The sequence below is a fragment of the Manis pentadactyla genome, chromosome 4 (assembly GCF_030020395.1).
Source record: "Manis pentadactyla isolate mManPen7 chromosome 4, mManPen7.hap1, whole genome shotgun sequence".
Lineage (NCBI taxonomy): Eukaryota > Metazoa > Chordata > Mammalia > Pholidota > Manidae > Manis > Manis pentadactyla.
Genome location: NC_080022.1, coordinates 51,145,701 through 51,168,410, shown reverse-complemented (window position 1 = coordinate 51,168,410; position 22,710 = coordinate 51,145,701). Strand labels below are relative to the sequence as shown.

General features: G+C 42.6%; 1 protein-coding gene and 1 pseudogene across 8 annotated transcripts in view; one reads left to right on the top strand and one right to left on the bottom strand.

The window, feature by feature from the left end:
• PATJ (PATJ crumbs cell polarity complex component) overlaps positions 1 to 22,710 on the bottom strand; it is a 392,045-nt gene that overhangs the window by 3,445 nt on the left and 365,890 nt on the right. For 4 of the 8 annotated variants that reach the window (XM_057500268.1, XM_036911254.2, XM_036911257.2 and 1 more), the window contains 4 exons: positions 19,582 to 19,704; positions 18,742 to 18,846; positions 6,183 to 6,289; positions 2,875 to 2,998 (listed from right to left, as the gene is read on the bottom strand). In XM_057500268.1, coding sequence (XP_057356251.1) covers positions 2,875 to 2,998; positions 6,183 to 6,289; positions 18,742 to 18,846; positions 19,582 to 19,704 — 459 coding nt within the window. The remainder of the gene's footprint in view (positions 1 to 2,874; positions 2,999 to 6,182; positions 6,290 to 18,741; positions 18,847 to 19,581; positions 19,705 to 22,710) is intronic. The other 4 variants (XM_057500269.1, XM_057500270.1, XM_036911260.2 and 1 more) reach the window with 1 other exon arrangement.
• Positions 11,247 to 11,549, top strand: LOC118925450 (COMM domain-containing protein 6-like; annotated as a pseudogene).

The window sequence follows — 22,710 nt, the reverse complement described above, 5'->3', positions numbered from 1 at the left end:
TCATTTTCAGTAATGCAAAAAAGGGGTGAATTCAGCAGTCTAGGATTTGTATACTAGGTGTAAGCATGCATTGCTGTGTTTACTTGACAAATACTACTGACCCGTTATCTCTTCTCCTACTTGATCAATGTGCTATTTGTAGACTAAAAAAGGGAAGAAAGAAAAATAAAGTTCACAGACAAACTCCCATCTAGTTCAGAAATACAACTGTCCCAACTCGGTCACTTTGCCTGGCCCAACGCTGCATCAGGGATCTGCTGTCTACCTTTCGGCCTGTTAAGGATGAAATGTGTGGCACATGGTATTTACTCAATAATGGTGGTACTCTAATAAAATGAGACTCTAATGATGACCAAACTCATGTTTTCAGATTTTACAGGCTCTGAAAAACTGCTCCCTAAATGTCAGGGTTGTTGAAGTCTTTAGGCCAACCTCTTGCTGACTGATGGTTAACCCAGCAGCTGGAGGCACTAAGACCCTGAGTTGGCTTTGATTTTAAAGTTTCCAATTAAACACCTGAAAAAAAATATGAAGTGCTTGACAGCCTGTTCCTCAGATTGACTGATTCTCATAAATTCCACCCACCCAAAGTGCCCGGCATGCTTCGTATTTCTGGAGGGGAAGAGCTGAAGGGGCCAGATTCATTTTTCAGTTGAGCAAGAGAATTATTAAAGAAGCTTAGGACACAATAAAAGGTCTTGTAAAAATCCGCACTCTGTGGACAGCTGAGATCCAGAAACCCAAAAAGACAAGCATTTTTAAGAACTTACATTTGGTGTTAAAAAACATGGAAAACATATAGCTATAGTTCCTAGATCTTTGAAATTCCTATGGGGGAAATGTTTAGCTTAGTGACATTAAATAAAAAATCCCCTGTGCTAGTTTTTGGTTTATTGATTCTCCACAGAAAACTTTTAAATTTGGATATATTGGTTCACTATAACAAATAAAAAAGTCATTAAATGAAATTTTTCTGTAGTAAACTCTATGGAACTGTCTACATAATAATAATTATTATTATTTGCCTTGGAATATTCTTTTCTTGAAACTAAGTAGGCCACTAGAACTTTTACTTAATTCAGAGCTTTTCATTTTTCAGTGTGCCTCACTTTACAAAAAAGGTCATTCCTTAAAAATGAAACATACCAAGGAGGTTTAGCATAGTGTTTACTACTATGCTATCACTTACATAGGTGTTTCCTAAATGAGCACTTTCAGTGGGGGCCTTTGAAAAGAACATTCTGTGAGCTTCAGTCCATTCATTATTCTCATTACTCTTGTCCCTCTGTGACTTGATGGTGGTTTCTTTTCAAAAACCCACCAGCAATGTACAGCCACTTCACTCTCAGCTGTACGGGTAGGTCCCGGTGACCTGACCAAAGAGTGAAGGTGCAGACAGGCCCGGCTGGTGCTGCTGAGCTCTGGACCCACGTCAGAAGGCCTTAGAAGCTAGCCAGCCCTCTCTCTGCTCTGTAGCTGATGGACTCATAGTTATGAGGTGAGCTAGTGATTACAGACATTCTGGAGGGGCTTTCTGGAGGCAAAGGCAGGCAGACAGAACTTGCTAAGAGGTGGGGGCTAACTTTAAGACCTTCTCCTATCCTTATCTGCCTTGCTGGCTCTTTTAAAAGCTAAGTCTAATAATGACTCAAAAGAATAATTATCACAACTACTCATGGTGTTGCTGTTGCCATAGGAAGAGGAGGGTCTGTAGGTGTTACCCATCTTGGGTATTACCACTCTGGGAGCACCATTATCCAGAATGTTTCTATCTGCCTTCCCACTCCCCTTCTGCCTGTCACCAGGTAACAGAGGTGTGCTTGGGAATAACAGACTTCTTAACAGGCACCCTAGCAAGACGGAAACAGGCGGGTAGATGTGTAGCTGCCTAGTACGTCCCAAAGGCAAAAGCCAAATGGCTTAAGGATTATGTCAAGTCCCGGTTAGGCCAATTAACAGGTGGTATACATCTGCACATGTATAAACAGACTTGTATTTAGTGTATAGCACAGCCTTCTAGAAAGAATCTATCTTATTTCTTCTTTTGAAGACCTTTATTTCTTTAGGAAAATACAGCACTAGGAGGTAATTGAATTAATTAATAAAACAAAAGACTGTGATAAAACCAATGAAGAATAAAGTTGTAATTTCAATACTAAACACTTTCAGAGAGTTTCAAAACTTAGAATGAAATTAAATCCCAACTTTAAAAACCACAATGAAGTTAAAAATAACATCTAAGAGTGATCTAGAGGCAGCAGTAGGAATGTACACCATGACCTGAATTTTAAGTAGGATGTGTTGGAATATTTAATTCCGGGCAAACACTGTTATGCGGTCTTAGTCTAACTTACCGACCTGATCCCCTAAGTACCTAGCAGAGTGTGAGAAGAGAGACACCACCAGAAGCTGACGCACCCGGGGGTTTTTGGTGATGGGAGCTGGGGAAGCTGCAATGATCTGAGGCTTACATAAAGCTTTACCATGGCCCTCTGTTATCTGTTATCTTTCCTTAAAGGAGAAAGTCAAATCTTTATTGTAGCCCAGAACAATATTCCTAAGGCTGGCCTCCAAAGATTGTGGCACTGCTTCTGATGTTGTGCTGCTGAAACAAGACACTCTTTGAAATCCGTTAGCATCTCCTTTTGTAACAGGGTCCAGAGAAAATTACACTTCCTGTGTCTCTACTCTTATAAAAGAACTCCTCTTTCATTAGTCTGGTACAGGAATTTCCTGTAAGATTAAAATGAAATAAGCATACATGCACATACCCAGATATAACCAGGAAGTAAAGCAAAGCAAAGCACTTAAAAAAAATTCGAACCTAGGTTTGATTAAAAAAAAAGAAAAGTACAGTAAAAAGGAAAAAAATACCTTTGCAAATATAGTCTTGACATAAATGGGCAGGTCTCCATGGGGACTTCCATAACCCCCTACAATACTAAACCCCAAGCCTTCAGAGCCTTTCTCCAAAGAAATAATCTTAGGTGGAGGTGTTCTGAAAACACAATGCATGCTGTTTAAGTCAAGAATAGATATTGAGAGGGAATTTCATTTTAATGGAAGAACACAGAATTGAGAGAGACTTTCATACTGCGAAACTGTGAAGGTCCCTTTATCAAATTGAACTCTCAGAGAGTAATCTAGAAGCTTATTTTTAAATTTCCCATACCTTGCTGGGCTAAGGACAAATATTCTTGATGTTTGAGGGGTTTCTTTTTCATAAAAATCATTGTTTTTTAATTAAAAATAAAGTCACGATGCTGAACTTGCCAAAGCACCCTTCTCATGCTTTGTTTTGAACTCTTAAACTTACTGTTTAAAGCTGAATGAAACTGTCTTTACATCCTTGAAGGATGTGCATGGAGACAGACGGCAGGGGTATCACCTCAGCCTGGCGGCCGACCAGCCAGTCTGCGGGTGGACTTCTGTCCAGAACAGGTGAGCTCAGCAGACTGCGATGCCTTTTATGCCGCAACACCTCAGCGCCCCGGCTCCGGCTCCACCTCCCCTTGGGGTGGGACGCATGCGGCAAAGCCCACTTCTGAGGTAACGCTTCCCTGACACCCGTGGGAGAGCCAGCCCCATCCTTTCCTGCATGCCCCCTTGCACTTGGTTCAGATTTCCCTCACGGCACCTGTCATCTGGTATCGTGAGTACACAACCATCTCTCTCCTCTTATCAGACGATGCACTCCTTAGATCTTAGTCATCGGGTATTCCCAGCACTATACACTGTGCTTCTCACAAATTCAGGATCATGACTATGTGCATGAGAACTGAAATCCAGGAAAGAAGAGAGAAACCAAGGTGAAGCAAAATGTCTAGTTTAGATTTTCAAAGCTTCGTACAGTGTGGAAGTCTTTTCTCTCAGAAACAACATGTCTAAAATTTAAATAACCTGTGTAGGTTCTGATAGCTTAATCTAAGCTTAGCTACTGCCAATTTCTTATTCCCGAATGCCTTTGTCCAAAGGCAGGAAGACCCAGGGAGCCCTGGCACCCCAGGCCTCGCTGTCTTACTTGTAGGTGGGGGTTCCCACCTGCACATTCTATTGGCAGTGTCACCTGTCTGGTGGCGGCATGCATGTCTGGGGGGTAGAGCTGTCCGACATAAACTCAGCCACTCATATATTTAGAGAAATTCGCAAAACTGGGATACAAGCAACCTTTGAATATGCTTTTCTGACTAGACTATTCTTCCCTCTCCCCCTCCTCCATTTTGCCTGGCTTATTTAAGGGCTGATTTTCCGCCGGCTCTCACGATAGCTGTTGTTTGGTGAGGTCCTCACTGGCTGTGCACAGCGCGTAGCCACGCACTACCGATACCCATACGCCATGTGAGCTGTTAACTCTTGTAAATGACACTCTGGCTTATTCTGATTCTTTAAAAAACAGTTTTAAGCATTAGTGTCTCCAAGTACACTCCCTGAGTTATGCCCCCTTTCCATGGTTTTACAGAACTTGAGTTTACTTCTCCCTCTCGTGGAACTTAGCTCTCCTATACTTACCAGCTAAAGATTTATGGGTCTGTTTTTCTAATTCTCTAGCAATTTCCTTGAAGACTGGGGCAATGCCTTCACCTATCTTTCTAAGTTGGAATCCTCAGAACCCAGCACTAGTACAGTGACTGGCTTTAGAAGGCCCTCAAATATCTGCTGAAATAGTGATGAATTGTCCCCTATAACTGAACGTAATGACGTCATGAATAAAGCTCTATCTTTCACCACTTCATGGCCTTCTAAGTACTCTCAGTAATGGCTAGACATGAATTTGATTCATGTTTCCACTTTCAAACACAGCCCCCATTTCCAAGGACACTGAAATGGGAACTAGATGTCCAAAGTCCTTGTTCCAGAGCCAGCCCCTGGGGCCACCAAATCATTAGAGAGCTGCATAATCGAAGCTGGGGCAATGCCTTCAAATTCTGTCACTTCACAGTTAGGGACCTATTTTCAGGGTGAGGGCAGAAGTGAACCTCCACTCCTTGGCTGGCAACATCAGGTGGAGCTGCTTCCATTATCTCACGTTTTTAATTGCTTTTAATTTACCTTCATTTAGAAGACTAGTAAAAAAACTAAAAAGCCTAAACTCCAAATGTTAACACTGGTTGGATTATAATTGATTTTTAAATTCTCTTGTGCTGGTGGTTCCCAACCTGCTAGGAGCTGTGGAATTAAGGAGAGGAACCAGGATTATAAGGGGACCTCTGTATTTCTGAAGTACATTGGAAGATGCTAAAAGTGCACTACTCTTCCAATGAGGGTTCTGATATTTTTTTTAAAGGAAAGGGCCAGTGTAACTTGAAAATATTATACTTTTATACATTTATCATATTTTAATAGGATTCATTTCTTTCATAATGAGAAAAGAGTAAAGTGAGTTTAGTTTAACATTCTTTCCTCAAGAAAAAACAAGCTCAAAGATGTTCATTTAAGTTGGCGAACTCCCAGGGAAAGGCTGGGAATGGCCGTGATCGTGAGATACTTCCAACGAACTTTCAGATCAGTCAACAAATGTTTATTGAGCACCCACAGTGACCAGGCATTGGTGGTACCAAGAGGAGTTAAGGTTAGGCAACATTTCTCAAAGTATGGATCCTGGGCCTATCTGAGACACAAGTTCCCTGGGAATCCACTGCATACCAGCTAGTCAGGAGCTCTGAGAATGGGGCCAGGGGAATTAGCATTTTAAAATAGCCCCTTAGATTACTCTTATGCACATTCCAATTTGAGGACTACTGCTTTAACGAGCAACCTTCACTGCAATGACTGGCTTTAATGAGGAAGGCAAGCAAGTATACCAGTAAGATTTCATCTCAAAACAATGTTTTAGCTTAGAAAATGAAGGAAACATAGTTCCTTACATAATAAATCAGGGTGCACCTGGGCTATAAATCTGTGGGTTCTCAGGGGAGAAGTCACAGGCAGCATGTCAAAGTGACCAGATGGAGTCTTTGTGCAGGCTCTGTGTCAGGGGTCTGCTAAGAACACATGTGGTAGAACAAAGTCTGGTGAGCAATAAGGAAACCCGGGGGCTTTCCTGGGGATTCTCTAGGAATTATACAGGGAAATGTGCACTTGCCCCCTCCTCTTCTTCAGAGTACACTCTAGAATCTGGAAAAGGTGGTCTCGCTGAGCTCTGCCCACACACATAATAGGTACTCTGCATCTAGAATACTTACTCCGTGTCTTCAGGATGGTGTTCAGCAGTGGGCGAACCAAGGTGGTAGCCTGTGGACATGTTTTCCAGTTGAGTTGCTATGGCACTTATATTGGTATCTGCTACAACCTGGGGGAAAAGTCCGAACAAGATGATCTGTTATTAGTGTGGGAGAATTACAGAAACCATGCTATATGCAATAGTCAGTTGTCAGTCCTTGCCTAAGTCAACCTTTCTGCAGCATTTGACACAATGAATTATTCTCTCAAACTATTGCTCATTTGGTTTCCATGACACCATGCTAGTTTCCTTTCTCTGTTCTGGCCACTCCGCATCTCCTAAACCTCTATCAGAGTGCCAGAGGACTCCAGCCTTGAGCTGCTTCTCTTTCCCAATATCCCCTTAGTTATCTCATCTCATGAATTTAAATACCATCTCCATAATGATAATTCCTGAATCTGTATCTCCAGTACCACCCCTTAACTCTAGATCTATATATCTAGTCACCAACTTGTCATCCCTAATGGAATGTCCAGCGGCATCTCAACCTAACATGTTCAACCCTGACCCTCACTCCCTCCAACCTCTGCTCCTGTTGCCTCCCTCATCTCAGGAAACCACTTCATCCTTCCAGTTTAAACAAACACCCTGGTGTCATCCTTGACTACTCTTTCTCTCACAACCCACTTTCAATCCTGGTCTTGCTACAAAATCATCTCTTGCCTGGAGTTTTACAATAGCTTCCTCACTGGTCTCCCTGCTCCAGCACCCGCTCCACTCACTTTATAGCCTCTAGACCCTGTTCTGTTAAAATCCAGTGGATTACCTCAACCTCTGTTTAAAACCACCCAAAGGAAACTCAGTTCCCTTGGATTATACCTGTAAATCCTCTTTATGAACTACCAGGTCATCTGTAGGTGATCTGCCCAGTTATGTCTCTGACTCCAGCTCCTAAAATTCTGCTGTGATCACTCTGTTCCAGCCATGCCAGCCTCCTTGCTGTTCCGCTAACATGCCAGAGACATCTCCACCTCAGCGCTTTGCAAGGGCATTGCTTTTTGTTGGGAAAGCCCTGCATTCAGTGTCTGCACAACCAGCCCCTTCACTTCCCTCATGTCTTTACTCTAAACCACCTTTCCTGGACACTCTAAAACATCCCTGCCAACCATGCTATATCCTCCTCCTCTGCTTTACATTTCCATTTTATCACCATTACTATGTAATGAACTATGTATTTTACCTTGTTTATTTTATTTATTGTTTGTCACTTCATATGAGAATGTGAGAGCAGGAAGCTTGTCTATTTTACTCACAACTGTATCCCCATTACGTAGAATGGTGCCTGATATAGTAGGTATTCAATTAGTATTTGGTAAATGAATGAATGAATAGTTCTTACTCCCTGTTATTTACCTTTTAGGTAGTTTCAAACAAAAGTGTAGCAGAATGACATTTAAACATTCACTTTATATTTGTAATCTGCAAGCACCATCCCACAGTGTCCAGAGAAAGGTGGTATAGCTCTGATAGCCCGTACGGGATACAGTGCAGTTCTAGGCTTCAGTTTCCGTCACTCAAATGATGCTGTGCCTCGGTTTCAGCTTCCTCAAATGTTGAACAGGAATCATAGAAGCCTGTCTTGTCTGCTTAGCTTGGAGCTACCTTCCACCTCAACTAGCTTTCACAGCTTCTTTCTCAAGAGCTCCTGGGCTAAGCCTGCTGACCAACGGTTCTTCCTCTAAATTGCAGTACTCGGCACCGGAGGGCAGGGTGAAGGGACTTAACGTCAGGGGCACAGCACAGGTGCTGGCTTGGCTGCAGTTTCAGAATTAGCCAACAGAGGGCGCAGCGGCCTAAATCGCTAAACAGGTGCACCAGTTTAATAAGAGTATTAATATTAAGCAAATAAAGGAAAGCATTAAGCCGGCCCTGGCTGGCACATTTTGGGTGAAGCATCCTATTCTGGGGATAAACATTGTTATGCACAAGTTATAGGAGTTCTGGAAGGAAATATCATCATATAAAGAATGACTGAATGAATTGGGGGAATGTTCAATATGAGACAAGGAAGATAGAGGATATGAAGGGAAAGTTCTCCAAAGAAGAAATTCAGATGGCCAACAGACACATGAAAAGATGCTCCACATCGCTAATCATCAGGGAAATAAAAATTAAAACCACAATGAGATATCACCTCACACCAGTAAGGATGGCCAACATCCAAAAGACTAAGAACAACAAATGCTGGCGAGGATGCAGAGAAAGGAGAACCCTCCTACACTGCTGGTGGGATTGTAAATTAGTTCAACCATTGTGGAAAGCAGTATGGTGGTTCCTCAAAAAACTAAAAATAGAAATACGATTTGACCCAGGAATCCCACTCCTTGGAATTTACCCAAAGAATACAACTTCTCAGTTTCAAAAAAGACATATGCACCCCTATGTTTATTGCAGCACTTTTTACAATAGCCAAGATATGGAAGCAATCTAAGTGTCCATCAGTAGATGAATGGATAAGGAAGAGGTAGTACATATACACAACGGAATACTATTCAGCCTTAAGAAAGAAATCCTACCATCTGCAACAACATGAATGGAACTGGAGGATATTATGCTCAGTGAAATAAGCCAGGTGGAGAAAGATAAGTGCCAAATGATTTCCCTCATTTGTGGAGTATAACAACAAAGCAAAACTGAAGGAACAAAACATCAGCTGACTCACAAGACTCCAAGAAGGAACTAGTAGTTACCAAGGGGAGAAATGTGGGAGGGCAGGTGGGGAGGGAGGGAGAAGGGGATTGAGGGGTATTGTGTTTACTACACATGGTGTGAGGGGATCACGGGGAAGACAGTGTAGCACAGAGAAGGCACATAGTGAATCTGTGGCATCTTACTACACTGATGGACAGTGACTGCATTGGGATATGGGTGGGGACTTGATAATATGGGTAAATGTAGTAACCACATTGTTTTTTCATGTGAAACCTTCATAAGAGTATATATCAATAATAACTTAATAAAAAATTTTAAAAAAAGAGAAAAGGAAGAAATGATTCTCCCTGACTGTAAGAGCCCCTCCTTTTACCACCAGCCCTTTTTACTCTCCCACATGGCAAGTGTACTGGAGAAGCATATGACCTCTACATCTTACCTACTCATAACCTATGTCATCTTCATGAACCTATTCTGTTCCAGCTTCCAACCCTATCACATGGCCCAAACTTCCATGACCCATACTTTCTGCCTTTTCTCCTACTGCTGGGGCCTACTTCCCGTCTCTTTGCTATTCTACTCAACCCTTGCAGCTCAGTTCTGGGCCTGCTTCCCACCTAGACTCAGGTGACAGCACATATATTCCCATAGCTCTAAATAGTAATGATGGGCTAACAATTCCCAGCCAAGTCTGTTATATCCAATTGCCAACTTAACATCTGCATTTTACTATCTTAAAGGCTTATGAAAACAAAACCACATCCAAACTCTTGATCCAACAACCAAATCCCTTCATTTTTCCTCCTCTTAGAAGATGGCACCTCTACCTGCCTAACTTGAAATCAATTGGCTGTAATACTGAAAATACCCGACTGCTGGCTGGTGACTGTCCAACTGGAAAGGACACTAGGATGCTAACCATACAGGGGCTTACTCTCAGTACCAGCCTCATACTGCCACCTGTCCCCTGCCATATGTAACCTACCACCAAGTCTTCTGTGTTCTACCTCCACAACACTTCTCAAATGTTACTTTTCATCTCTAAGGTGAGCTCCTAATTCATCAGCTGCCTTTTAACTGGAATCCCCACACATCATCTTCCCATCTTTCCTGCAAACAATAGCCAGTCATCTCTTCAAATATAAAGTGGATAATGGCATCCCCTGCTTAAAACCTTTCAGTGGTCTTTGTACTTGGAATAAAATTCTGACTCCCTGGTTATATACACAAAGGTCCTCCCCTAGCCTGCCCCTCTAATCCCATCTGGGTCCTTTCACTCACCCCATGCTCCACAGTTCTGCCTGGCCCTCCTTCCCTCCCACTCTCCTCCACTCATCCCTGCTTGGCCTGGTGTCAGCTTAAAAGTTACTTCCCTCATACAAGCCTTCTTTACTACCTGTGCTTAAATTAATTTCAATTTTTTTCCTGTTTTCATGACCTGTCCCCTCCTCCATCACACCTGAGGGCCTGGAGACCTGCCAGATATCCTCCTTCCCACTCACCCTTCAAAACCATTGACCTGATTCAAAACCTGTGAGTCTTTCATGCTTATGTCCCTCCTTACTGTTGCCCATAGTGCTGCTATGGACATCTGGAGAGTGGTTCTTCACGGTAGATAACTAGATATGGAATTGCTGGGTGATAGGTATGGTATGAACATATCCCATCTTAAGAAGGAAAGGCATATAGAAAAGCTACCTTATTCCATCCCTGGTGTTTGGTGAAACTTAATTCAAGTAGAAAGCACATGGGCTTAGAAAGTTTTTATTTAGATTCTAGTGCCACTGATTCTATAGTGACATCAGAATACATTGATCTGAATGTATCTGTTTTGAAAACACAATGATTTGAAGTGTCTAAATGTTTTAAGTTTGGAGTAAAATAAGCAGGGGCAGGAAGTGGAAGCGTGGGAGGTCAGAGCAGCGACCAACAGCACAGGCATATCCAAGTTAATAGATCTTCCTAAGCTGCCAAGTGGCTGTAACTGTTTAAACCCTCACCAGGCATTTAACGAAAGTAGTTTGTTTCCTCACATCCTTCCCAGCCTTACTGTGAACAGACATTCAGTGAGTGCCTACATGAGGAGAGCGAGGCCGCTGGTCTGAAGGAAGAGGAGTGTGGGGAAGCTGGGGGTCCTACGGTCAGAATCCTCACTGAACTTAAACCACCTGATGCTGCTAGGCTACCGCTTCCACACCTTTAGGCAATAAGCTATTATTGCACTATATAGAGAGCCCGGCCCAGTGCTCTGGGAGGAGGCAGAGCGCGGGCGGTGCGAGCCCTAGACAGCTGCCCTGGAGGAGCATAGCGAGCTGTGCTGGGCGGAAAGCCCCAGGTCATCAACCCGCGAACCGATTTTCAGTGGAAATTGCATATGGCTGTGAGCTGGACCAGTGGCAGATCACTTAAGTATCCTTAGCAATGTTGCTAAAAGTGGCCGATCATTCAGGCCAAATGAAGAATAAGTCCTTTGAAATGACAAAAGATCCAGAATTTCAGAATTTCTATAGACAGTTCAAAGAAATTGCTGTGGTTATTGAAACTGTGTGAAAATTGATTATTTTGTTGATAAGCTACTATTACATTCTAAAATCATGGACTTTCTGCAACAAAACTGCATAAGGATCAAATGATATTTATTGAATGAAAATTGCACTTTTTCATTTAAAAAAATAATAAAAAATTAAATAGAATGTGACAGTGACCAATGCACAGCTGTGAATGGACTAAAAGCTACTTAATTGACACTGTAATGCATGAACCCTTTGATACATGAATGATATCTCAATAAAATAAATCAGAAAAAAAGGTAGCCAAGTGACTGCTAGCCATCTAGCCATCAGTAGCACACACCTACACTGCCACCTGGAAAATCACTCCACTCCAAGATTCACAAAGGAATTTTAGCATCCTCTGACCTCAAGCCTATGTTATTATAAGTAATAAAATAGTACTTATTTATTAACATTTTCAATCCACCGCTTTTACTGAACATTATTCCTCATTTAATCCTTACAGGATCATTGGAAGAAAGACACTATGATCCCTATTTAGAGAAAACTGAAGTTAAGTGAGAGGATTCAAAACATACAACTTTCTGACACTAAAGGCTACCTGTCCCACAGAACTTCCACCGGCTCTTCATTTCGAATTTCAAACCTTTACTCTTTGCTCTTTTCCTGGAGATTATCACCCCCTTCCCAGCATCACTTGGCTTTCTATCCACCACAAACCCTAAAGATCAGCTGATCTTACCATTGGCTACACATTAGAATCACCTAGGAAGCTTTAATATATCCTGATGTCCATGCTACATCGCAGACCAAGTAAATCTATAGAGTAAGACTCAGAAGCCAATCTTGGAACTGGTGATTTCATTGCACAACCAAGGTTAAAAACTACTCACAGACCATTTCTTTAATGATACTTACATGTGCCTTTCCATACTTGTCCTGTACCCTCTACCACACACCATTTCAATTCCGATTCCCAACCCAACCCATCTTTCTCTACTGGAATTTTTCTGGACCAAATTGGTAACTGCACTGATTTGTTCTGTGTAAGTTCATGTCTTTCAATTTGGTCAGCATGGCTCAGCAACTCATTCAATGTGACCAATACTTACTAGGCAGGCATTTGTGCTGGGCAGGGCCCTGTGTAAGAAGCACAGGGTTCCAGGTTTGGATAAATTCATGGTCTGTGGGAAAACTGAACCCTAGGAGCTCCCCATTTCTGGCTGGAGAGTTTCTAAACAAAGGCTTTCACAAGACTTATAAAGGGGATGGTAGGTGGGGTAAGATGGGTTGTTGTAGGCATAGAGAATAACAGGTGCAAATCTTTACTCATCCCTAATTAAAGCCCTACTCCCATGGGGCTCAGGTTGGGCTCTGAACAGCAGCAATGGAAACACCTGGGAGCCTGTCAGAAATGCAAATTCTTGGGTCCCATCCTAGTCCTACAGAATCTGGAGTTCTGGGGGTGAGACCTTGCAATCATATTTAATGAGCCCTCCGGGTGATTCCAGGGCTTGCTCAAGTTTAGGAAGGACTTGTCTCAAATGTAAAAATCATTTCTTTATTCACTCTTAGAAAATGATCATCCTAAAGGGAATACTAACAGACCCAAACTCCCCTGAAAAATCTCTTATCTTCTTTTTCAGAGGTAACATCTTCCCTGCCTTTTCTTCTTTCTCCTTTGCTCCTAACTATACTTGCTCTCTACTGACTTGCCATCAACGCAGAAAGAAGCAAGTTTCTCAGAAGTTGCCAGGGATTTATCTGCCAGCTCTAGTGACTTTTCCTGTTTTATTTACTTCTGTCTCACTGGTAAGTGTGCTATTCTTAAAATTCTATTCTTACAGCGTCTAGGACTTGTACTGGTTCTGTCCTGTTTTATTTTCCCAGGATATTTCTTTATGTGTGCATATGATAAAAAATTAAAAAGTACAGTACATGATAAAAAATTCAACACTTTCACTCTCTGGAGACACCCTGAACTTTTCTCTTTTCGATTCTAGAGGTATAAGCTAAGTATTGTGCTTATCAGCCAGTTTTATGATTTACCACCTTGACGATGTCTACTGACTCCCTATTCTGAGATGAAAATTTAGCTTGCCAAACTCTTCCATTTCACTTTTACATTTTTAAGTTCTACTTGTTTCCTATGTTCCTTTAAATATACTTAAACCTCTATAGTTGTAACATTTTTCAACAGTTTTCTCTTTTTATTTCAACTTTAAAGATTTAACTCTCTTATACTTTTCTCTCCACCAACACACCCCAGACCCTCATGTTATTAATATTTCATGCATTATGATACTTGGTTGTACTGATTTCATTATTATGGCTTACAATGTTTATATAAATCTTATTCATAGTGAGTCAACTAATATATTATGATTACATTTCCCTTTATTTTGTAAAAGTTTATTTTCCCCAAGGTTGTGATCTCATTTTGTTTAATTTTTAATGCTTATCACTGACTGAGTCCCAAACTTTCCAACTTATTTAAAACTTCCACTTCAGTTAAATATGAGATATCTATCTGTTCCTCCAATGGCATGTCTCTTAGGAACTTCTGTTCAGGTTGTTCTCTACACCTGCCACACAGCCGTCCCAGGACTTCCACGTGCCTCAGCATCGGCTCTACTGGCTTCTCTCTCTCTCTGGATAAAATGAAGGTTCCTGTGGCCAGGATTCTCACCTGGCCCTGGTTGGCTAGCTCACCGCACATGTGTGGGCAATACATCGTTATTGACTCTTTATAAAGAGCCCTGCCCAGTGCTCTGGGTGACACAGTGGCACGGCTGCAAGACCAGAAGATAGAAGAGCAGAGGACAGAGACTGGGACGGCTGTGCGGGCAGAGAGGCCCAGAGGCAGAGACCAGATTTGCTGCATGCAGACTCACTCTGAGTGAATGGGATGTTCGTGATTGACCTGCCACCATGGAAATAAAGTTGGGTATGACCCTTTCACCCCAAGAATGTTCTACTATTATTTCTTTGGTCACATTGAATCCACAGTGAACTCGCCCAGGGCTGAAATCCATTAGCAAGACAACTGGCGACAGTCGGCAGGGTTCATTGGTGCCCAAGGAAAAAGAACAGGCTGCCCTCGTGGAAGGAGTGTTTCAGCAGGCTGCACCTGTGGACAGGGAGACACTCGAGTGTCCCCTGTGGACATGTGGTACTGTGAGGGGGTGGAGGACTGCGGTCCACCCCAAGAGAAAGAAAATTTGTTGCTGACTGAAATGGTGTCACTATAAAGTGCTGTGGAAATAGTAAAGGCCTGAGAGGAGGCAGCACGAGAAGGAACAGAGGCCCGAGAAGCAGCAGTGTGGGGGTGCAGGCTGCTGGGTGCCGTGGGGCAGGTGAAGGATGTAGTGGAGCCGTCAGCCCCAGAAATGGAGGAGCGGGGGTTTGAGGAACAGGTGGGGGTGGAGGCCCTGCTGATGCCTGAGGCACCGGCCCCTCCTCGGTTGAGACCCCACCTGTTTGAGAGCTGGTGGAAAGCCAGAAGGACTCGGCAACCGCGGGTGCTTTCAGGAGAGGTGCAGCCTACTCCTCAGGTGTGGAGCACCCCACGCTCTGCTTCTATCCTCAGGCTCAAGCATGAAAGGAAATACACTCTGCTTCTCAAAGGAGGAATTTAAAGGTCATGAGGACCCAGATGTGGGTTGGTTTGAAAAGGCAGGAGCAGGCAGAGGGAAATTGGATGACTGGAACTGTGGCAACAACAGAGACTGCAGCAGTGGTTCCAGCTGCTGAGGACAAAGCAGAAGGTAGAGACAAAGGAACAAGATGGGCCTGTGTGTCTGCAAGACTTTGCTGGAGAGGCTGGAGAAGGTGGGTATTGTAAGGCCCACCCATGGTCCTTTTGGTTAACTCCTTTGAGTAGACCTGGTTTGAATACAGCCAGGATGACCACTTGGTGGCAATGGGTCTCCTCAGGCTTGAGGGTTATTATAATTTGTTAGAACTGGTTTGAATACAGGGAGGATATCCAGTTGGTGGCACTGGATCTCCTTAGGCTTGAAGGTTATTATAATTTCTTATAATTTTTGTTATTTGTATATTGTCATAGATTATGGAATTTGGTTACAGTGTTCCAGCTTCCTTGCACAGGGACCATCGCAGAGGACTGAGGGCACATAGACTGAGAGATGAGAATCCTGGAGGGGTGGAGTGTAGATAAAATGAAGGTTCCTGTGGCCAGCTCACTACACAAGTGTGGGCAATAAGTCACTATTGACTCTATATAAAGAGCCCTGCCCAGTGCTCTGGGTGGCATGGTGGCATGGCTGCAAGGCTGCAGGAGAGCAGAGGCTGGAGAGGTGGCAGCACTGGGGACAAAGGCCCAGAGGATGGCTGTGTGGGCAGAGAGGCCCAGAGGCAGAGACCAGCTTGCTGAATGCAGACTTGCTCTGAGTGGACGGGATTCTAGTGACTGACCTGCCAGAGTGGAATAAAGTTGGGTTTTAACCCTTTCACCCCAAGACGGTTCTACTGTCATTTATGTGGTCATACTGAATCCATAGTAAACTTGCCCAGGGCTGAAACCCATTGGCAAGACACTAGGGTTCACAAGAGAAGTCATTATTTTCTCTGTGTTATCTTAACAAGTATGACATGTATCTCTCTAACCAGCAGTAGGGCCCTCATGTATCAGACAGAATCTAATTAATCTGATTTTAGACTGTCTCCTGTCCTCCATACTTGCTGCTGACAGACTGCAAGCCTTTTTTGTGTCATTGTTGCTACTGTTTTCATATATTTATTCAGCTGAATCTATGAAGTATGATTGCTGTTCCAGGCAGTGGGGGTGTCTGCAGTCCTGAAGAGCCTCAGCTGGTTTATTTACCCTCGCTGTTCCCAGCATGTTCCCTCTGCCTGCTGGACATCTCCACCTGGGCATTTCAGACTACAAGGCTCCTTTCTCTCCCAACACACTCCTAAATTTCCTCATTTAGTTAATGCTACCTCCATCTACCCGTTCTCCTATTCACTAAAATGATCTCTTAATGGACATAGAAGTTCCTTTAATGATAAAAATCCTTGATAGGCTCTTTTTATCTTCTATGTTCTTAAAGAAAGATGTAAAAACAAAAAATTATTTTCTAGCAGAGTCTGGGTTCTCTGATTTTTTTCCCCAAGAGGTTTTATGGTAATTTCATAGACAAAAGAGCTGAACCTGGCAAACTATCAGACTACAGAAGCAAATATAATTGGGATCAATTAAAATGAACCCTCATAGCCAAACCAATCTCAACTGACCCATCTAGAATTGGGAATAAGAAACCAGCAGACTTCAAGGGCAGAAATACTTTCTTCCTTATAATACCTAAAGATAGCAAATTTAAACTGGGGAGAAGCTTCTAGAAGCACTGGTTGTTCCTTTCACTCTTCCCTTCTCCACACTGCAGTCTGCTGACCCAGACCTTAATCTTCCCTGTGCAATCGTCAGTTGCTGACTGCTTCACATGATATACTGACAATAAGTCTTTTCCACATCATCAGACATGATTATATGATCTTCCTACCACTCTGCCAATGGGCTGGCTCACCTGATAATAGAAATAATTACTTAGCGACAAGTCAGCTGTGATAATTACATTGCTTCTACTATTCCATGAACATTGTTTCCGGTAAAGCAAATACACTATTCACCTGAAAGGCATCTGATGCAGGACATGAGAGTTTCCTGGCTTTTATGTCTAAAGCCTTTAGCAACACATATGCTCCATACCCGTAATTTTGACATTACAACTGTCAAAGTCCCAAAGGACTCCATTAAGCTTTTACTAGCACATGTTAGATAATACCACCATCTAACGTGTTTAATGTGAGAACATTTTGAAACCAAATGCCATTTGCATCTTAAAATACAGAAAAAAGGTAAAAAAAGGAACTCCTTCAAAAGTATGTTAATAGTGGCAGTTTGGAGTGTCAGTTCTTCATGGGAGAGAATGTTTTTGTTTTCATTATAGGTATTTTTCATACTTAATGTTAGCCTTTTATACTGTGTCTTCCCTTTTTTTTTTGTGAAAAGGTGAAGCTGAACAAACTAATGGGTGTATGAAAATATCAGTACCAATAATAGCAAATGTTGCTAAGGGGAACACCTTTTTTCCCTTGATAGAGTTATCATCTGAGGTAACTTGAATATCCTGGGTAACTAATGGTCCACAGCTCTGAGCTTGAAGAGTTGCACTGGTAGGGCCTCTAGGGGTCAGCATAACTCGAGGAAGGGCAAGCACAGCAAAAAAGAAACCAAGGATTTGCAGGCTGTGAGGTGCAGCGGAGAGAGGAATGTGAGTTACCCGTGTAAGTTCCCACTGAAGGTCAGGGCGAGGAGTAGAGGGGAAGCTACCGGAGAGCCACAAGGTGTAAATCATCGAATAATCAATCGGCTGCCTATCACATAAACTCCCTTAAACTTCTGACAGTATTTTTGATTTCCTTCACACATACTAAAAGCCATTTACTTATTTTTACATGTCTGCTTTGGGACTCTGAAGTTAGACTATTCTGATGTAAGAATTAAGCACCACAAATTGGTTCTTCCAAACATAATGGTTTTCAATTCGAACTTACTATTTTAAGGCCAGAATGATCTGAGGGGCTGGCTAGCCTTTCCTCTCAGGTACTAAACCGTGGGTTTTATTCTTTTCATCTGTAAACCATTTGATATTACCTCTGCCAAAGTACGGTGATTAGAATAACACATTCTGGGGGAAACTAACGAAATTCACTGCAATGTGCTGCCTCTCACTCCCTGTACCACACCGATTTCAGAGACAGCCGAGGGGCTGCACCAGGAGGAGCGGCAAGGAACAGCACATCCTCATCTTCCTTCCTGGTGCAGCTCCTTGTGCCTCTGTACGATACTTTTGGGGACCACAGCAGATAAATAATTGTCTGCCTTAGCTGATGACGACTACACAGTGAGAATTTAACAGTGTTGGCAGTCATTTTTGTACTATAGGAAAAAGAGCATTGACTTTTTTCCTTCCTTTAATGGGACTGGAAGGAACAGCACTTGGGCAGTTCAGTAACAGTTTTAAGGCATAAGAAAAGAAATCATTTCCCATTCCTTAAGAGCGCTGGAAGCTAAAAGCCTTGTTGATTTATCATGTGAAGCACAGAGTAATTTTTCTCCCCTTGTTATGCTTTCATATAATCATGCTCACTGCCTGTATGGGTGGCATTAAAGAATTTCTGAATAAAAATAATAATTTCTCGCTTTCAACCTTCATAATTCACATCAGCAAGCGCCCTGCTGGGTGGTGATGCCTACTGCCAGTGACGCTCAATCTTTTTTGCCCGCCACTTATCTGCTTGGCACAGCTGCGCGCTCCATTGATCGAATACCTGCAGGATAATGCGCCCGTAGGCGTTCTTCAGCAGATTAACCACATCCGCGTGAGACAGCCCATCCAGAGGCTGCCCATTAATGCTGACAATCCGATCCCCAACCTGGAAGTACAAAAGTGGTAGAAAATCACTATCATTAAGAAAAATTAAATTTGAGAAGAATGCTTAAAATTCTTTGTCAGTCATATTTTCCATTTGTGGCTATTGTGAAGATTCTGCGTTTCTACTGTGTATACATTTCCAGAAGCATGAGGAATTTTTATGGCTTTTCCCAAATACAGGCCAATCAGAAAAACTAGAAGGTGGTCAGATTTGATTATTAAAAGCCACAGCAAGCCACTTTTGTATTTTGGTAATGGTGGTGTTTCATTCATCCATTTGCCAGTAGTAAAAGGGTGTACAAATTAACTGTTCAATAAAGCTCTAATGAGAAAGTCAAATGTTTTCTGCTTTATTTTTCTCCCAAAGTGAGGGGGCAATGCAAAAAGAAAAATTGTAAGAATTTGATTTTTCTGGTTGAAGAAAGATTCTAAGGTCAAATCACTCTCACGTGAAAATCAATTTTGGGTGGAATGAGGTGCTGAAAATGGTACAGGAGGCTTTGCAAATGAGCTGTAATTTCTTTCTTCATTTGAGAAGCTTTGATAAAAACAATAACATTTTTATTTGCCCAGGGATCTAATGAATTTCAGGCATAAACTTACTCCAATGCATTCTGCCCTCAGCGTGTGTCTCCGATGGCTGTGGGTATTCCAACCTTAAACAGGGTGCCCCACCGCAACTTCCTCTCCCACCCTACTACATGCTGTTAGCACTCCACCAGTCCCCTTTGTTTACTTTGAGCTTCTGACTCCGTGCAGCCACACCGCTGGCCTGAATCATGGCGATAAATATTGGGATATCTCCTAAGGGACTTCCTTTTCCTCCAGCAATACTGATTCCAAGGGCGTCACCGAGCTCCTAAAAAAGAAGGAAAACAACATTTGTATATTTAATACAGAACCACAGCCTGACTGTCCCCAGATAGCTGCTGAACAAAATCCCTCCATGAGGCAGGAGGCCCAGTAACACTGAAGTTAAATGTGGCACCTTGGGAGTCCGGAAGATCGGTGGCGTCAGCTTCAGCTCTAGCCAGGGTCTTAAGGAAATTTCTTAACCCGTTAGAGCTTCCGTCTCTATGAAAAATGGGGAGAATACAACCTCCCTCACAGTGTTGGTTTGCAGATCGAATGAGCTGAGAGAGTGCAGTCCTGGCCTGCAGAAAGGCTCGATAAGAGGCAACAGTAGGAAGGGGAAAAAAAAACCCACCCCAAACCCTGTGCTACTACTCAGTTTAGTGGCCAATTCTGATGCAGACTTGGCAAGTATGGTCTCATATGGTGTTTATGATTAAACTGCCACACATTTCATGCTCTTCTGGGTGTGAACAAACACACTTGGCTTTCAAAGAGCTGCAGGCCTGCCTTAAAACAAAGGATGTTAGAGGACACCCACTGCAGTGACAACAGAGTTTGGAAAGAAAGAAAATATGACTGAAAAATGTTCCCAGAAAGGCTACTTGCTTCACTCGGACCCTGGTGAAGAGATCCTGGCTTTAGTCCAGCTTTTTGCCAGATTTTGTCATAGGGTTCATATTTTAAAATCACTGAAAGACAAGTTCCAGTCTTAGCACAGTGGCACACGCACCTGATAGTATATATTTCCTGATGATTAAAATGAAGAACTCTTTGTCAAAATACAAAAAAACCAACGACCTGAGGCTTCCGAAAAGTAACCTCAAACCCACAGTGGTGGAGAGCCAAAACTTGGAGCCCAAACGGCGAGGTGGGGGGCGAGAGGGGTGCGTGAGTCCCCCAGTGGTTTTCCCGGCAGCTCTGTCCTGAGGGTGAGACCCAAGGAACCGTGGGGGTTGCCAGCGGCCCCACTCTGAGGATGGGCTCCCAGGGGAACAGGAACAGGAGCCCCTGGGGGCAGGAGAATCCAAGGAAGAAAACCAGAGGAGAGAGGACCAGCTGGAAAAGCCCTCTAACTCGGTGAGTGACCCCACAGACTCCTCAGGCTCAATTCTCAGGTACACATGTGCGGGACAGGCCCACACTAGAGAAATGAATGGAGAGGTGAACCACCGCTCACCAAAGGTGCAGCAGAATGTGCAGTCTGAACCCAGCTGGGCTGATTGCCTGCTAAACATCAACATCAGTATTCTCCAGAGTCTACAGGGCATACCTTTCACAAGGTTCAGGATAAAATCCTAAATTTCTCGACATGCAAAGAACTGGGAAAATGTGACCAATTTTCCTCTTAATGTTCTTTAAGATAGGTAGGACACTTGAAAGCAAAAATGGTAACATTGTTTGGTGGGGTCCTCACTTTACACAGATGTAAACATGACAGCTCTGACATAAATGTCAGTGGAGTGGCTGAGACAAAAGGGACCTCTATAGTTACAAGGATTCTATAATTTTTATTCATCATTTAAAATGTACACAGCTTAGTGTGCTTCAATTTTACCTCAAAGTTGGAAAAAAGGAAGAGGGAAATGACAACAATAATCCTATGAAAAACTTTAAAAACTCGTACGTCACATCAGTATGAAGAATTATTCTCTATTATTAGTAGTATTACCAGAGATGCCATGTCATGCCTACAAGCCAGTTTTCCAAAGTTTTGCATCTAGCTTCTATTTTCTGAATACATCAATAGTAAAGCCCTGCATGCAAAACAGCAAGACATATTTTCATTATTAAGTGTCTGTTTGGACCATCAATGGGAGAACAGTGCTGGTAGGTAGGAGCAGGCCTTTTTGTAAAAGCCTGTAAAAAAAAAAAGTGGTTGACATGGCCAGGGAAACAAAATTCTTGGAATGAGGAAAAACTTAAGGAATAATTTGGTTTTGTGCAGATCCATCATGATGTTTCCTTTATGCACATGTTGGTACATTTAACTTCCCTATCATAGGAACATCTGAGTTGCCACTCTAGTGGGAAGATACTAGGAACAAATAAGGCAGACTTAGTTCAAAGCTGGAGCAGTAAGAATGGACGCCACTTCCTGGACATTCATGATGCACTAGGTACTATGCTAAGTACACTGAATGAATGACCTCAGTTAACATACACAAGATTTACCTTGTGAGACTTCATCAGCCCCAATCTACAGATGAGAAAACTGAGGTTAAGTAACTTGCCAACAGGTCATAGTTAATGCATGGGATACAGCCCCTTCAAACGCAACCCTGACTGGCCTCAGAGAACCAAGCCATGCCGGGCCTCCCTTCACTGCAGCTGAACCAGGATTACAGCTAGGCCATTCCATTTTTTGTGTGTTTTTTTTTTTTTACTATTTCTTGAATCCCACATGTAATGGCAAAAGTGACCTAAATAAAAGTATTTTCCTATGTTCTGGATTCACACAGGAGTTCTAAAAATCAGGATTTGACAACTTTATGAACTGAAATATATTCGTATACAATCTTCTCAGGAGTGCAATTTAGCAATATGTGTAAAAAAGCCTTTAAACAACCAGTGTGGCTTTTGACTCAACAACTTCATTTCTAAGGGTTAATCCTGAGGGAATCACCCATGATATGGGCAAAAAAGAAAGCACAGAGATATTGTGCTATGACTGTACAAGTTGAGAAATATACTAATTGCTTAATAGGAGGAAGCTGATTAAGAATATTACAGCATATTCATATGATAGAATCCTATTCAAGCAATAGAATCATGTTATATGCTATCAAAAAATGCCTGTTGCCATGGCTGAAAGTTCATGCTTTAAAGAGAAAAAGACAAACTATTAAGAATATGTCTAATATAATACCATTTTTTGTTTCATAAAACTTAAACACATGTACAAAATGTAGTGGTTGGCAGTAATGGAGACCTAACTGCACCCTTTACTGTGCCCCGTCTCAGCATGAAGCAGCTAGTGTGGTCGTTGCCCCCTTTCCCCTACCAGCAGCTA